The sequence below is a fragment of the Euleptes europaea genome, chromosome 5 (genome assembly GCF_029931775.1).
Source record: "Euleptes europaea isolate rEulEur1 chromosome 5, rEulEur1.hap1, whole genome shotgun sequence".
NCBI lineage: Eukaryota > Metazoa > Chordata > Lepidosauria > Squamata > Sphaerodactylidae > Euleptes > Euleptes europaea.
In genome coordinates, this window is record NC_079316.1 from 106,474,298 (window position 1) to 106,491,001 (window position 16,704).

Here is a 16,704-nt window from a genome sequence, read left to right on the forward strand (position 1 = left end):
GTACCAGAATACTCATCTGCATTACAAATGTCTCTGCATTATTTCCCCCATGATAATCTGAGCAAGAATGTCTGATAGTATAACCGGGGGGGGGGGGGGATCAAAATGGGAGCATTGAGGGGAAAGTGATTGCTGGCAAAAAACAAACAAACAAGTTTCACCTTTTATAATCATTTCAGCTTTTATTAGTTCCCCACCAGCATTTCTTCTGACAGATACCAAGACATTCCCCCACAGTTTTGCTCTAACTGGAAACCATCTAGACCGGACCTGAAGGTTTTTGACCCAGCCTTTCATTAATCCAGTACGACAACAACAGAAAGGATCCCTGAATATCTACAGCCAACAGTACAAAACCACAGCCCATTCTTGTGAGATTTCAGCTGCTAGTATCTGGGAAGGAATTTCAGCCATTTGTTTCCACACAGACATATGTAGATTCTGCAGTTAAGAGGGCAGCATATATATCTTCTTCTTTTTTAATAATCAGAAGATTGGGGTTTAATCTTCTTAACGGCATCGAGGACAGCGGCAGGGCTTACTTTGTCTCCGAATTCCTTCTCGCGATGCTCCAAGAGAACACCCTAAAACAGGAAGGGGAGAAGATGGGTCAGGAGAGTGCATTTTCACTATCCAAGAGGGGTTTGCAGCAGCTCCCCAAGCTATCCCAGGTCGGTGCATGTAAAGAAATGCATGCCAAGGGGGCAGCGTCTCCAACCTCCTTTTAATAATAAATGTTTCTAATCCTCATTGTTCTAAGACAAAAGCTTTTTAAACTGTGGGCCACGACCCCATATGGGGTTGCGTAACTGAATGTGGGGGTCATGAAAAATCTAGCAACAGTATAAATTTCTTTATGATTTCGTATCAGTAAATGTTTGATTTGTGTACCTATTTTATATAATTATATACCTGGGTTACGTAAAAATTTCTCGGGCGAAAAGGGGTTGTGAGTGGAAAACATTTAAGAAGCCCTGTTCTAAGAGATTTGAAAAGATTCTTAAGACCAAACTAGACGATAACCTTATGAGGACGTGGTGGACTCAGGGACACGATATCATCTAGTTTGACTTTTAGACTCCTCCTGAGAATTCTTCTCCCTCTATGGCTTCTTCTTCTTCCCCCTTCTCCTCCTGGCTGGCTGCCTGATCTTGCCTGATTCTCCTCCTGGCTGGCTTTTTATCCAAAGTGAAGTCTTTACAAGTGGCACAGGATCCGACCCAAAGCCTTCAAGGGTGCCACCAAACTCTTTTATGTTGTCTGTTGCAGACTGTCGCACCCCCGTATGTCCCCATGCGCAAGCTACGGTCATCAGTTTGCGATCGTCAGGGTGTGCGCATTCACAAAGAGTAGCCTGCCCTAGCGCCGACGAATGTCTGTGCTTTGCTGGGGTTGTTCCCACTTTACAGAATGGGTTCTTCACAAAGGTGGATGGGGCACCATCTGTGGAAACTTTGCGGAGATGCAGTAAGACTATTTGATTTGCCAGAACTTTTAACAGAGTGTAAGTTGTAAGCCTGATGACTAGCTGAGACTAGCCTGAACTCATCAACCCTTGGAAGATAAGCTGGGTCGGACCTGTTTAGTCCTTGGATGGGAGACCACCAAGGAAATAGTCCATGGTCGCTCTGCAGAGGTGGGCCCTGTTTAATACTTGGATGGGAGACCACCAAGGAAGTCCAGGATTGCTCTGCAGAGGTGGGCCCTGTTTAGTACTTGGATGGGAGACCACCAAGGAAGTCCAGGGTGGCTCTGCAGAGCCAGCCAATGGGAAAGCACCTCTGCTCATTTCTTGCCTTGAAAACCTCATGAGGGATTGCCATAAGTCAGCTGTTACTTGACGGCACTTAATTAATTAATGTTAAGTTGTAAGCGTTTTATTAGGTTAGGGGGTGAACTGGGGTTTTTACTGTTACTTAGATATTTTTTATTATGCGTCATAAGCAGTCGTGAACCATGGGGGAAGGGGGGACATAAATGTTTTAGGAAATAAACTCAAGCAAAATATCAAACCAAGCAAGCGTTTATGCTTGTGACCATGCAGGGCCCTGAAGCTAAATTTGTACCTGAGGCGACATATGGGACCACAGGCTCCAATCCACAGGGTTAATTCTACATAGCAGGGGAAGGTTGTGCCAATCTAAGGCTCATTCTCACCACAGGTATAATCTACACAACCAGGCTGCTTCTAAATTGGTCAAATAAATAATCCAGATTACAAGCATACCTCAGAGATATCGTGGGTTCGGTGCCAGACCGCCACAATAAAGCTAATATTGTAATAAAGTGAATCCCACGAATTTTTCAGTTTCCCAGTGCATATAAAGGTTATGTTTACACCATACAGTAGCATGCTAAGTGTGCAATAACATCATGTCTTTAAAAATGTTGTGAGGATAAAATGGAGGAGAGTTGGAGGATGTCAGCAGCTTTGGGTCCCCATTGGGGGAGAACAGCGAGATATAAATAAAGTAAATAAATGACGAATAAATCCAGTCGTAGATTATCCCAGGCAGCCTGGCTAGAAGACTGCTCTCCCAAGAACCTCTTGTGGATAGAGCGCCGCAGGCTCAGACAACACCAAGGGGCGGTAGTGGAGGGGGATAGTCCATTTTGCACACACAAGAAAGCCCTCCCCAGTACCTGCTTCCCGGGTCCGATAACGAAAACGCCACCCAAGATAATGCCTTCTCCTTCGATGTTACCGCTGAAGCCGCTGCGCCAAGCACGGAAGAAATTCTTCCAGACGCTGCAACGAATGAGGCCCAGGAAGAGCATCTTCCTTTTCCGAGGCCCGTAGAATCGTTTCTGGAGAAAGGAATAAGAAATATTTAAGGGGGGGCGGAGAGAAAAGGGTAATCTCTTTCCAGACTGTGTCAAAGGATCTTGGTAGTTTGTGTCTAAGGGGTTGCCTAAGGCTGCCTAGGAAAAGCAGGTTCTGAGAAGGGATTTGAAGGAGGCCAGACGAGTCGCATCTCACAGAAAGTTCTGGAAGGTGGTGCCAGGGAGAAGGGGCAGTATGGCGGAAGGGATGGAGTCATTTGAAGGCGCTACAAACGCGCCTACCGTTTGCAGTCAAGGCAATTCAAGTTGCCACTCTGCAAACCAGTTTTCTGAATGCCTGTACGTGTGTGCACACACATCGCAGTTCCACAACAGAGCAGAAAGAAATACACAGAATATGGTATTGGGCAGAAGATTGCCTTTCCTGAGAATCTTAACTTTCAGGCAAGGGGAAAAAAGATATAGTGTATTTCTAGTCCATATGATACCAAAGATATACTTCAATGGATGCAGGCAGCACCTGCTAAAATCTCAGAAAAAACCAAAAGGAGGGCCGAGTCAGATCATCAGAAAAGTCAACGAATCCAGCTTTTTTCCCCCCCAGGGAAGATTTTTGTTTCTTTGGGGAGCAGTTTTTTTTTTAATTCTAGTTTTATTTTCAAAATATTATACAAGAAACCAATTCACAATACAATCAATACACACTACTCACTACAAACATTACAAACAAACATACATTAACAAGACTAAATAATAAACTCCTACTCTAACATGTAACTAACAATTGTCTGGGTATATCTGTATCATTTTTATGCCTTCTATCTTTCTCAGGATTGTAGTCTATACCGGAAAACGAAGGAACTTAAGGAAAAAGGAACTCAACCGTTATTCTATCTGTTCAAACCGGTCTTCTATCTGTTATGTCTGTTACTATGTAAAGTATGTAATATATAGTATATAATGCAAATAAGATGTACTTTTTCAGCAAACATCTATAATAGCCTAGACATGCCTAGAGTAGTCAAGTGGCACACCTAAGTTTAGTAAACATAGCAACGCATCCATTCATTACCCCTGTCTCTTATTATCCCTTCGGGGAACAATCTGTCAGCTTACTTGTTACAACTCTTCCTTTTATTTTTAGCTCCTGCTTTTCGAAGACTGGATGCTCAAATGGGACAGGCAACCCGTTTTTCTCACCACGATTGGATGGAGGAGGAAAGAAACCGCAGCTCTAATCTTCCTGTTTATCTGCGCATGTTCGCAAAGGCCGCTTGCAAGAACACGCCAATTCTTGGAAGATTAAAAACAGTCTTCCGAGCACGTTTATTAATTATGTATAAATAGAAAAGCATAAAAGCTGCTTAGCCGAATAAGAAGCAGGGCTGCTTAGCTAAGCCACATGCCCTGGATCTCCCAACAGGCTTTCCTGTTATACCCCAAGCGACCCCAAGCAAGGGGTTGAATTGGTGTGACTGCTTATCGCACCACAAAGATTCTGATATGGATCTACGGGGAAATGGGCCAGGCAATCAGGCATAGGCAAGAGCCAGTGTTAAGCAGTAGTTCAAGTGCTGTGACACAGAGGTGGAGCATCTGCTTGGCATGCGGAAGGTCCCAGGTTCAATCCCCTGTTAAACAGGTGGCAGATGACGTGAGAGACCTCTAACTTGACACCCTGGAGAGTTGCTGCCAGCGTGTGTAGACAATACTGGCTGTGATGGACCGAGGGTCTGATTCAGCATAAGGCAGCTTCAGGCGCTGGACAAGGAGACCCAGGTTCAAATTCCCCGCTCTGCTATGTTAACTCACTTGGGTGACCACTCTCAGCCTGTCAGGCCTGTGTTTCAGTTGGTTTCGTTTTCTCACCGACTCTCTCCTCAAGGGTTGTTTTGCATTCCTGGTCTCTTTGAAGCCTGCAGATGTCCGTGGGAGCAGCGGCGCCTCTGTACTGTTTGTAGTGTGTTCGAAATAATCTCATGAGACTGTACTGCTGAGTGCTTTTTGCAATGCTTTATATTATCAAGTGCATGCCAGTTTCCTCCATTGCTGTCTTGGGTTCTCTATGCTCTGCTTACCTATGCTACCATTAAACCAACTTCTTTGGACAACTTCGTCTCCTGCTGTGGTTAGTGGTTCTCGATAGGGCAAGTGCTGACACAGCCTAACCTGCCTCACAGGGTAGTTGCAAGAATAAAATGAGAAAGTTATTGGATAATATGCCAAAAATATATGCCAATAAAGGTGTTGTTGTTATTGTTGTTGTAGTATAATGAACTATTTAGGTATATGGTAACAGCAGCAAGAGTGGAGTATGCAAGAAAGTGGAAAGCAGAAGACCGTCCAGATGTAATTGAACGGACAAAGTAGCAGAATATGCAACCATGGCTAACGTCTTTAATGCATAATACATCAACCTCCAAGTTCCATGAAAAATGGAAAGTATTTCTTGATTATATAGCTGTTAACCAATAAAAATAATAGAATTTAAGAAATGCATTGTCAGACATGCAAATACAATAACTCAAAGAAGGTACAATCGAAATGAAATTATAAAGCAAGTTCCAGCACAATGTAAGAATTAGATGTGTATGTTTGTATGGTTTGTTTTATCCATTTGGGGGGAAAAAAATACAATGAGCAAAGAAAAGCCATGTATGTTACTCAGAGCTCCTTGGAAGTCGGGTGGGGATAAAAATGTGCCAGATATGTCGGTGTCTGGATCAAACACAGGGAAATCCCATTTTTTTAATCTGTCAAACTCATGGCCCAACCATGAAGACACTGTCCCAACCAGGAAGACAGAAGAATCACAGCATTTTCACAATTTTTTTAGCCTAATTCAGAGAGCAAATGTTGGTCAAAACACTCATTTGCCCTACCAAGATCCAGAAAAGTCGCCTCAAAGGGTAGTAAAGATGCTCTGACGCAGGGGGTTTAGTCTCCTTGTTGTAGAAGTGGACCCCTTACCAAGCAAGCAACTGATTTCAGCCCTTATATACTAAAGTACTTCCGTGCAGACTGAAAATGGCTATTTAGACTGAGTGGCTCAAAACATCTGAGGTAAATCTTTGGGGTTTTTTTGCCTTGTTTGTTCCAGTCTCGGTATGTCCGCGGTGACTGAAAATGGCTATTTAGACTGAGTGGCTCAAAAGCTCTTTAAATCTTTGGGATTTTTTCCCTCTCTCTCTTTCGTTCCAGTCTCGGTATGTCCATGGTGACTGAAAATGGCTATCTAGACTGAGTGGCTCAAAACGTCTGAGGTAAATTTTTGGGATTTTTTTCCCCTCTCGTTCGTTCCAGTCTCGATATATCCATGGTGACTCAAAATGGCTATTTAGACTGAGTGGCACAAAACTTCTGAGGTAAATCTTTGGGTTTTTTTCTCTCTTTCTTTCTCATTCCAGTCTCAATACAACTCAGCAGCCACACCTTACCTTTTCATCCAGAAAGATTTCTCCCTTGAAATATGGTTTAAAATCCTCCACCTCAGTGCCGATGTTCTCTTTCACAACAGCATAAAGTGGGACCCCCAGCTGGTCGAGCTGAGGCTTCAGAGAGGACAGCTCAGCGGCCTCCTAAAAAAACAAACAAGCATCACAATATCATATGTCAGCCTCAGACAGAGAGCATGGTATAAGGGTTAGAGCGCCCGACCAGGATGTGGGAGAATCGGGTTGAAATCCCCATTCGGCCATGAAACTCTCTGGGTGACTTTAGGCCAGTCGCTCTTAGCCTAACGTACTTCACAACATTGTTTTGAGAAATAAATGTGTAGGCTTGAAGACCCACAAAGCTTTTTGTAGGAATGGTGGAATAAAGGTGTGCTGGATAAATAACCTGCAGCCATTCCTGTTTGGTCATGATTTGGTCACAAATCCGGGTTAAGATGGCGTCTGACAGAGGTTTTTAGAACTGGTAGATCAGGGATTTAATGGGGAACTCCACAGCCAAAAATGTATAAATATACACTATAAACTGAGTAAACCTAAGCCCAACATGTATAAAAGTTCAGCGGCTGAAACGACTCTGTTGTCTCCATGCATCCTCTTGAGTCCCCAAAATTCATGACACATTTTCAGAAGTTCAACACAAAACAGCGGGCGGAAGGTGGGACGTTGTAGTGAGTGCCCATTAAAGAAATTGTTTTCCCCCCACCTTTCTAACAAAAGGTTTAGAAGAACGAGGGGAAGAGGAAATAGTTACATTAGAAGCACAAAACAGAACAAACACAAAACCATTTAAGGAACCCAAAAACAACCAATCCCAATACCTGGCATGAAATATAGGTGGGGTCCACAAATCTAGTCATAGATAGAGATCATAAATATAAACTTGAATGACCAGAAAGGAAAGGCATTGTTAGGCCCTGGTTGTTGGAGGGCAAAAAGCCAAAAGGAAATTTGATCAAAATTAAATATTTTAATGATCCCCAAGGAAGCCCCATATCCTGAAATGAGGCCTGCTACCCAATTAAAGAAATCGTACTGCCCATCTCAGTGTGTGTGTAGTGGTTAGGAGTGGTGGACTCTAAACAGGAAAACCGGGTTTGATTCCCCGCTCTTCCACATGACCAGAGGACTCTAATCTGGAGAACCGGGCTTGATTCCCTGCTCCTCTACATAAGCGGCAGACTCTAATCGGGTGAACCGGGTCGGTTTCCCCTCTCGTACACATGAAGCCTGCTGGGTGAACTTGGGCTACTCACAGTTCTCTCAGAACTCTCAGCCCCACCTACCTCACTCTCTCAGTCCCACCTACCTCACAAGGGAAGGAGATTGTAAGCCAGTTTGAGACTCCTTAAAGGCAGATAAAATTAGCATATAAAAACCAACTCTGCTTCTTCTTTTTCATATGGCTGACTCAGAAGTCCCACAGACTTCAGGAGAGCCCATTTCACACTGGATATTTATTATCAGGTCACAAAGGCCCGACTAGCAGCATCTCATTCAGCTTCTGGGACGAGTCTGTTGTCCCCTCTGCTTGCAGGCACTTAAGCCTGGGTGTGGCCAGAGGCACGAGTCCTTGGGCATAAGCCCAGAGCATCTTGGTCCTTGCCTCCCAACCTCATTAACCAGCACAGGGCTTGTTTATTTCCTTTTCTGTCTTTGTTTCATTTTAAGTGGCCCTACAGTATTATACTCTGGACGTCTCTGGATACCGCCTCTGGGGGAAGAGCAGCGTTAAAACGCCCTACTAACTAAATACATATAAAGAAAAGTTCCCCATCATGGAACCCAAGAGGTACACACTGGATTCCCAGGTGGTCTCCCCTCTCCTAGATCTGCTAAGCTTCCACAAGGCTGTTGCATCATCTGCTCACAACCACACCTGAAAGGAAGGGGATATTGCTCAGTGGATGGAATGCCTGCCTTGAATGCAGAAGGTATCTTCAGTATCAGAGCATGCCTGTTATATTAGGTGCCGTACCACACAGGCAGGATAATGCTGCTGCAGTTGTCGTTTGTGGGTTTCCTAGAGGCACCTGGTTGGCCTCTGTGTGAACAGACTGCTGGACTTGGCTTTTCTTATGTTCTTAGGGATTGAATCCTGAACCTTAAGATCATAAGAAAGGCCATGCTGGATCAGACCCAGGCCCATCAAGTCCAGCAGTCTGTTCACACAGTGGCCAACCAGGTGCCTCTAGGAAGCCCACAAACAAGACGACTGCAGCAGCATTATCCTGCCTGTGTTCCACAGCACCTGATATAAAAGGCATGCTCCTCTTATCCTGGAGAGAATTGGTATGAATCATGACTAGTATCCATTTTGACTAGTAGCCATGGATAGCCTTCTCCTCCATGAACATGTCCACTCCCCTCTCAAAGCCTTCCAAGTTGGCAGCCATCACCACAGCCCTGGCATTTCCAGTTAAAGGACCAAGCCGTAAGTGGAGAGATCCTGGAGAACAGCTGCCAGTCTGAGTAGACGATAGTGACCTTGAGAGACCAATGGTCTAATTCAATATAAGGCAGCTGCTTCAGTCCCTACCTCCACTGCCCCACTGATGTCACACACAAATACAAAATGGTGGCAGGCCACAAATCTTAGTTGGCAGCGAGTCCTGAACACACTGCTTTGACAGGCAACAGTGTTACACCACAACAGCAATATCAACTATGCTACTATGGTCCAGCCCTGACTAAGAGCTGTCCTTTCCCACAACCTGGAAATCCACATGCAGGTCCTTGTGGACACTTATTTATTTACAAAACTTATATCCCGCCTTTCTGCCCTTACAAGGGCCGCCAAGAGAGAGCCAGTGTAGTGGTTAAGAGCATTGGACTCTAATCTGGAGAACCGGGTTTGATTCCCCACTCCTCCACATGAAGCCAGCTGGGTGACCTTGGGCCAGTCACAGTTCTCTCCGAACTCTCTCGGCCCCACTTACCTCACAAGCTGTTTGTTGTGGGGAGAGGAAAGGAAGGAGATCGTAAGCAGGTTTGATTCTCCTTAAAAAGTAGAGAAAGTCGGCATATAAAAACCAACTCTTCTTCTAAGGTTGGCCTGTCTCTCTAACCTGCTACTAGAGAGGGTTTTTTTTAGAGAACGCTACCGTGGTTCTCATTCTTCTGTCCACTTTGGGCTGCCCCACTTTGGGCTGTGGGGTGGAGGTTTCCCTGGATGAAACACAAATGCCCTGCCTGCAGCAAACCCAGGGAGTCTTAGCCCAGCCTTCTCCTGGGTACCAAGGTCTCTAGGTTTTGGTCTTGGCCTCCAATCCACATGTTTCTTGACCCCACAGCTGGTGCAACTCAATCCGCCGTTTTCCAGAAAACACCCCTGCCAAAACACTTGCCGTACCTCTCTGCACAGAAATCATCCGGGTCTCCGCACGGCCATGATTATGGCCCCCTTCTTCCTCCACAGCTCCCCAGCTTTGAACGTTTTTTGTTCTGCTTGTGAACAAAAGGTAGAGTGGGTTAGCAAACTTGTGGCTTCTTGTTCACCTGAATAAAGAAGTTGGTGATGAAAAGCGCGGCCGTGGCAAAGCTGATTTATGGCGACCCCGTGGGGGTTTTCAAGGCAAGAGATAAACGGGTGATGTGCCATTGCCTGCCTCTGTGTAGCAACCCTGGACTTCCCATCCAAGTACTAACCAGGGCCGACCCTGCTTAGCTTCTGGGATCTGACAAGATCGGGCTAACCTGGGCCACCCAGGTCAGGGTGAATAAAGGACAAATCACTTAGCGATGAAAAATTCCACAGGGCAGCTACACGGATGCTATAGTTCTGTTGGCTGGATGGTCAAATGGTAGGGTTGCCAGCTCCGGGTTGGGTAATACCTGGAGATTGTGGGGGTGCAGCCTGAGGGGGCGGGGTTTGCAGAGGGGAGGGACTTCAATGCCATAGAGTCCAATTGCCAAAGCGGCCATTTTCTCCAGGAGAAAGTATCTCTATCGGCTGGAGATCAGTTGTAATAGCGGAAGATCTCCAGCTACTACCTATCTCGACAGCCTCTAAATTCCAAAGTCGATACACGACCTATGTGAAACTAGATTCTGCTGTTTAAGCCAGAGGGCCACGGGCTCACAAATCACACTTCTTAGCAGCGGAGAGTTGAGCGGGTACAGAATCTCTCACTGGAAAAGGGCATATGTTTCTTCTCTTTCGAAAAGAACAAGAATAGAGGTTACCTTTACTCATTCTGGAGTTGAAGGTCAGACACAGAAATCCCCACTCATGGAAGCTGACCTGACATATTCTATTAGAACTTATTTCACACCTGGAAAAATACATAGTTTTCAAACTATCTGGAAAAGGCTGGTATTGTTCTTGTAGGAAGGGTGACTTACTACATATGCAGGAGTTATTGTGGAAGGGTTTGGGGCTATTAGAAAAGGGTAAACCAGACTATTCCCTGACCTGGTCAAGGCTAGCCCGATGTCGTCAGTCCTTGGAAGCTAAGCAGGGTCGGCCCTGGTTAGTACTTAGATTGGAGACCACGAGGAAGTCCAGGATTGCTATGCAGAGGAAGGCAACAGCAAACCACCTCTGTGCATCTCTTGCCTTGAAAACCCTACGGGGTTCCCGTAAGTCGGCTGCCGCTCGACGGCACTTTCCACCACCAGATCAGAGTTATTGCATGTGATTTTGCCCTTTAAAGCTGAGGACTTCTACTAAATCTATGTAGGGTGATGATGCGAAATTCATATCAGGAAATAACGCTCCATTTGTTGACTGCAGCTAGAAGTATTTCTATGCACTACTGGAAATCTGAAATTGCCCCAGGACAAAAGGATTGGCTGATGAAAGTCTGGGGGAAAAGTTATAATTACCATTCTAATCACTTACTGTGTTTCAGAGGTCTAAGGAGATTAGAAACTAGGAAATACACTGGTGTTCCATAATGTGTTATTTTGAAAGTCAACTGATGGGTTAAATATTGTGATTATTTGATGGTATTGGGATGGTTGAGGGCAGCAGGAAAGAGGAAGACCCAACAAGAGATGGATTGACTCAATAAAGGAAGCCACAGCCTTCACTTTGCAAGATCTGAGCAAGGCTGTCAAAGATAAGACATTTTGGAGGACTTTCATTCATAGGGTCGCCATGAGTCGGAAGCGACTTGACGGCACTTAACACACACACACATGGGATGGTATCACGATAATTATGTGATTGTGTTATGTGTAAAATTGGTGACATGCTTGTAATCTGAATTTTCTAAGATAAAAAACACTTTCCACCAATACAACAATGTACTGGGTCAGATCCTGTAACTGTAAATGGAAATTCCCCCTACCGCTGAAGGTTTTTGTTGAGGGATCTTTGGGAACTTGAGTATGATGGGGGGCGGGGAAGCTACAGCAATAATAATAATAATAATAATAATAAGAAGAAGAAGAAGAAGAAGAAGAGTTGGTTTTTATATGCCGACTTTCTGTACCACTTAAAGAAGAATCAAACCGTCTTACAATCACCTTTCCCTCCCCCTCCCCACAACAGACACCCTGTGAGGTAGGTGGGGCTGAGAGAGCTGTGACTAGCCCAGGGTCACCCAGCTGGCTTCATGTGGAGTAGTGGGGAAATAAACCTGTTTCTCCAGATCAGAGTCCACTGCTCCAAGCCACCACTCTTAAACACTACACCATGCTAGCTCTCTAAGGGGAAAATGGCAGAATTTTTCTCTCCCTCATCTTGCAAAAGTAATGGCTCCATTCATGGAAGTCCTTGAACAAGAGGGAAGGGGTAGTCGAATTCTGCTGATTCCCCCACCCACCCATCGCCTCCCACGTAGTTCCCACGTCTCCTGAGAAGCAGCTGGAGAATTGGGTTTGATTCCCCACTCCTTCACATGAATGGCAGACGCTAATCTGCTGAACCAGGTTGATTTCCCCACTCCTCCACATGAAGCCAGCTGGGTGACCTTGGGTTAGTCACAGCTGTCTTAAAGCTCTCTCAGCCCCACCTACTTCACATGGTGTCTGTTGTGGGGAGAGGAAGGGAAGGTGATTGTAGGCTGGTTTGATTCTTCCTTAAGTGGTAGAGAAAGTCGGCATATAAAAACCAACTCTTCTTCTTAATTCTCTGTTAATGCCCAGAATTGCCAAGATGAGGTCAAACGACTACATCAGAAGCTGCCCATTGTTTCAATCTATCCCAACCGTACCTCCTTCCAGACTCTTCAGATCTATGTCCTCCAGTAACTCCAGTGACGCCATCTCTGCTTTAGACAGGAACAAATCTGTATTGGCCAGGATGATACCCGTCACGGCAGCGCCAATGGCGCCGAGGCCGACAGACCACATCGCCACAGTGAGGTACCCCAGCTCGAACTGTGAAGACATATCTGGAACCAGAGGAAAGGGAATTCGTTAGCCGGTTGCAGTTCTGGGTTTCAAAACGAAAGGATCTTTCCTCTAGACCCCGGAACAATGTTGCTGGGACTTATACCAGCTGATATTGAAAAAGAAAAGAGAGAAGTACTGAACTATATAATTATAGCTCCCAGAGTAGTGCTAGCAACAAAGTGGAAACAGCAAGAAATTCCAGAAATCGATCGCTGGCATCAGAAAATTGACAAACCTGCTGAATAAAAGATCAATGGAAGAACTGCAAAGAAAGTGGAAAAACTACTATGGATATGCAAATTGTTAACTTTTTAAAAGTTTCTATGTTTAATAAATGTTTTAATACGTTAGCAATATAGTATAGCTACAGCAATTAACTAACGTAAGTGGAAAAGATATATAGATAATCAATTTAATGAGGGTGTTATAGATCATTATGGATGCAAAAAAACATAATCAAGAAATACTAGATGTTTGATTTTATTATTGAATATATTGATGCAGTTAACACTGAAAGGATCTGAAACATGGATACATATAACAAGTAAGTATAGTTTTGATGGGGTGACAATATACAAAATGTATCAGAGAGCAAATTCAGATTTAAACGAGGCAAATTTTTTTGTTATGTAATTTTTTTAATGTATGTGTTTTATGTCAGTGTCCTAGTATGTTTATGTATTGTATTGTATTCTTTTAAAACAAAATAAAAATAGGAAAGAAAGAAAGAAAGAAAGAAAGAAAGAAAGAAAGAAAGAAAGAAAGAAAGAAAGAAAGAAAGAAAGGGATCTTGGATAATCCCAGAGTTCAGACCACAGGATCCACAACAATCTCATGAGGATGTACGGGTATAAAATGCAAATAGTTTCAGACTCTATTGCAGACACGCCTATCAACTGTGATCAAGCCCTTGTTTGGACACGTGATTCAAAAGGCACTCTAGGAAATAAAACCTGCCTATTATTCGACTGCAGCCCACCCACGTAAACAACACCCTTGTGTAAATGGCAGTCTCTCTTTCATTGCGCCAGCGGATAATTTTGCCTTTCGTTATTTAAACAGTGTTAAGTTTCTAGCCTCTTATGGATGCAGAGATGTGCTTGAGTGTGTGGGGAAATGCCTGTTGAAGTCTTGGAAACCAGAGGGGGGGACAGATAATATTTCCGTGGGGGGGATGCTTCAGAAACATGCACAGTTCTTACCCTTCCCCACTGACAAGCTGGATTCTGCTATCTGCCATAGGTTTCCTTAGTGAAAAGTTTAGATTGCCTGAGCACAGAATTTATGTGTTGGGCTCTTATGTTTTACAGGCACTGAGGCAGAGAGAGATTCTTTGTACAAGCTTGAGAATTGTGTCATTCCTTTTATCAAGTGCAGGATTTTCCAAAACAGGCTGACCCTAGAGAAGGGCACAGAGGCATGGGGAGTAACGGAAGGAAAATGCAACACTTTTGTTTTGCCTGCACCATCAAATCCGACCAACGAGTTTCCCATGATTCTGCTTATCACCAATGCAGGCACAGTTTCTACTCACGAGGTGTGCGGGATCTGGTTCAGACCTCGGTGGCCATTGCTGGATAACTCCAGCGACGGAATCAGTCCATACACATTCCACTGCCGATTCACTGCACACAGTAACTGAGAGCTGAGAAAATTCAGTGATACCTGTGCAGACGCGAACCATGGGACACTGTTATCTGTTGCACTATCTTCAGGGAAAGACATGTGCCACCAGTGACTAACGAACGGATTGGTTTGTTTTTGGGCCACAAACAGTGATTGCGCAGAACCAAAACTCCCTCTAACCCATAGCCCAGTTGCAGAGAGATAGAACTGAGTCAGAAGACTGACCTTGGGGTCTGCCAAGATCTTGTCTGAGCAACACTCCGAAAAGCAGAGCGACGTGGCATATTGCAAGCAGCACACTTCACAACAGGCATCCTCAGGCTTTGCCACTGTGGATCCTGAATATTTCTTTTTTTTAATTGACAAGCAGATACTCTGCAATTAAAACTATTAAAATGGAACAACAGTGTTGACTCAAAACATGAAGAAGAGAGCAAGGCTGAAAGAACATTATTTTTTTGAAAAGGAGGTACATTTTGGAGCTCTCACCTCTTTATTTCTTTAATTCATTTATCATAGAATCATAGAGCTGGAAGGGACCACCAGGGCCATCTAGTCCAACCCCCTGCACAATGCAGGAAATTCACAACTGCCTCACACCTCCAGTGACCCATACTCCCTGCTCAGAAGATGGCCAAGATGCCCTCCCTCTCATGATCGGCCTATGGTCATAGAATCAGCACTGCTGACAGATGATCATCTAGCCTCTGCTTAAAAACATCCAGGGGAGGAGAGCTTGCCACCTCCAGAGGAAGCCTGTTCCACTGAGGAACAGCTCTAACTGTTAGAAAGTTCTTCCTAATATTTTGACGGAAATACTTAATTTTAACCCGTTGGTTCTGGTATGATTTGTACCCTACCTTTCTCCCCAGTGGGGGACCCAAGTTGGCTTACATCATTCTCCTCTCCTCCATTTTATCCTCACAACAACCCTGTGAGGTAGGTTCGACTGAGAGAGTGTGACCAACCCAAGGTCGCCCAGCAAGCTTCCATGGCACACGTGGGGATTCCAACCTGCCCCCCCCCCCAAATACAAGCCCAACACTCTTAATCACTACATCACACACTAGCTCTCTTAATGAAACCTGTGAAACAAACAAAGCCATTCCAAGTATACAGGGCACCAATGTCCGGAACAAAATAAGAATCTCCTTCACTCGGTGGCCCTTCAGTTTGGATTGGTGCCCCGTGGGTGTAAGACTCCCAATAAGTAACTGAAAGGAGAACAAATTAAACCCTAAAAATTAGCAAACTGAGCTCACTGGTTTTCAGTGCTACCTGTCAATATGATACCCAAGACCAGAGTTTACCAAACTTTTTGAGTCGTGGAGCACTTTCCAGGAGAGAAATTCGTCATGGAGCACAAATTTTCACCTAGCACCTATATACTAAACCAAACGACAGTAGTATTTTCCTTTCCAATCTCTTCACGGAGGGAGCACCAGGAGATGTTTCACGGAGCACCAAGTGCTCCTTGGAGCACAGTTTGGGAACCTCTGTCCAAGACAGTGCCAGAGAGCAAATAAATGAAAACTCATAGCAGGGAGCAGCAATCGACGGTCGCTGGATCAAACCAGGCCCTCCGAGGGGACTGCAGGACGCCTCAGTAGCCAATTCAGCTTTGGGTCACAGCCAACCTTCCTTTCCTAGATGGGGCTGCCATATTTCCACAAAGGAAATGAGTTGGAAAACTAGCATTCACACTCTCACAGACGTGAAAGTGGATCCCTCCCACCAAGGATTGTTTAAGTACCAAGCCAAGAGTAAAAAAATTTAAATGAAAGCTGGGGGCTAGGAGAGAGTTTGGAGTGATATCAATGGGTGGGGGGTGTACAAGAAGCCACCCCCCACCCCTGGAGTTTCTGTATTCTAGAAAGAAACTCTCATTCTTGACATGGGTAAGCCACACTTTACTATTCTGATAGTGAAGTCAGAGATACCTGTACAAAGATTGATAGTAGATTTCACTATGCAATCCGTGGATATAATGATATATAAACAAGGTTTTTAACCACCCCAGAGAAAAAATATTAGTTGGTAATAATCACTGATGGATGGGGGGGTAAGATATGAGACAGAGGTTAAGCATAAATACTGTGAATGCAAGGCTATTATATTAAGGCTGTTAGTAATGAATAGTAGATTAGATTTTTTTAATAGCAGATGTATTCACAATGAAATTAATGAAATGTTTTAAATGCACCCTGGCAAAGTATTTTGATGATAAATGGTAGCGCATTGTTAGTGGTTGTGTTGTGTAATGTTGTGTATGATGCACTGTTTGTATTGTAGGTTTAGTGTGTAATATATACTGTGAAAAATAAAAACTAATGTAAAAAAATAGTAACCAAGTTTTTTTTAAAAAAGGTGTCGTTTAAAAATATCAGTACTATTTAATATAAAGATAAGAAATTATATTATATGGTTGAGAAGGAGTACCATTATGGTAATCTAATTTTTGCTTTTAATTACTGAGACAATTTTATGGCCCTAATACCTC

General features: G+C 44.2%; 1 protein-coding gene across 1 annotated transcript; it reads right to left on the reverse strand.

The window, feature by feature from the left end:
• Positions 1-479: 479 nt before the first annotated feature.
• On the reverse strand, positions 480-12,575 carry PRXL2A (peroxiredoxin like 2A). The gene is made up of 5 exons (XM_056850067.1): positions 12,398-12,575; positions 9,589-9,680; positions 6,222-6,362; positions 2,644-2,808; positions 480-584 (listed from the first exon to the last, which is right to left on the reverse strand). Exons 1-5 carry the CDS (start codon positions 12,573-12,575, stop codon positions 480-482), a joined length of 681 nt encoding a protein of 226 aa, XP_056706045.1.
• Between the last annotated feature and the right edge of the window lie 4,129 nt (positions 12,576-16,704).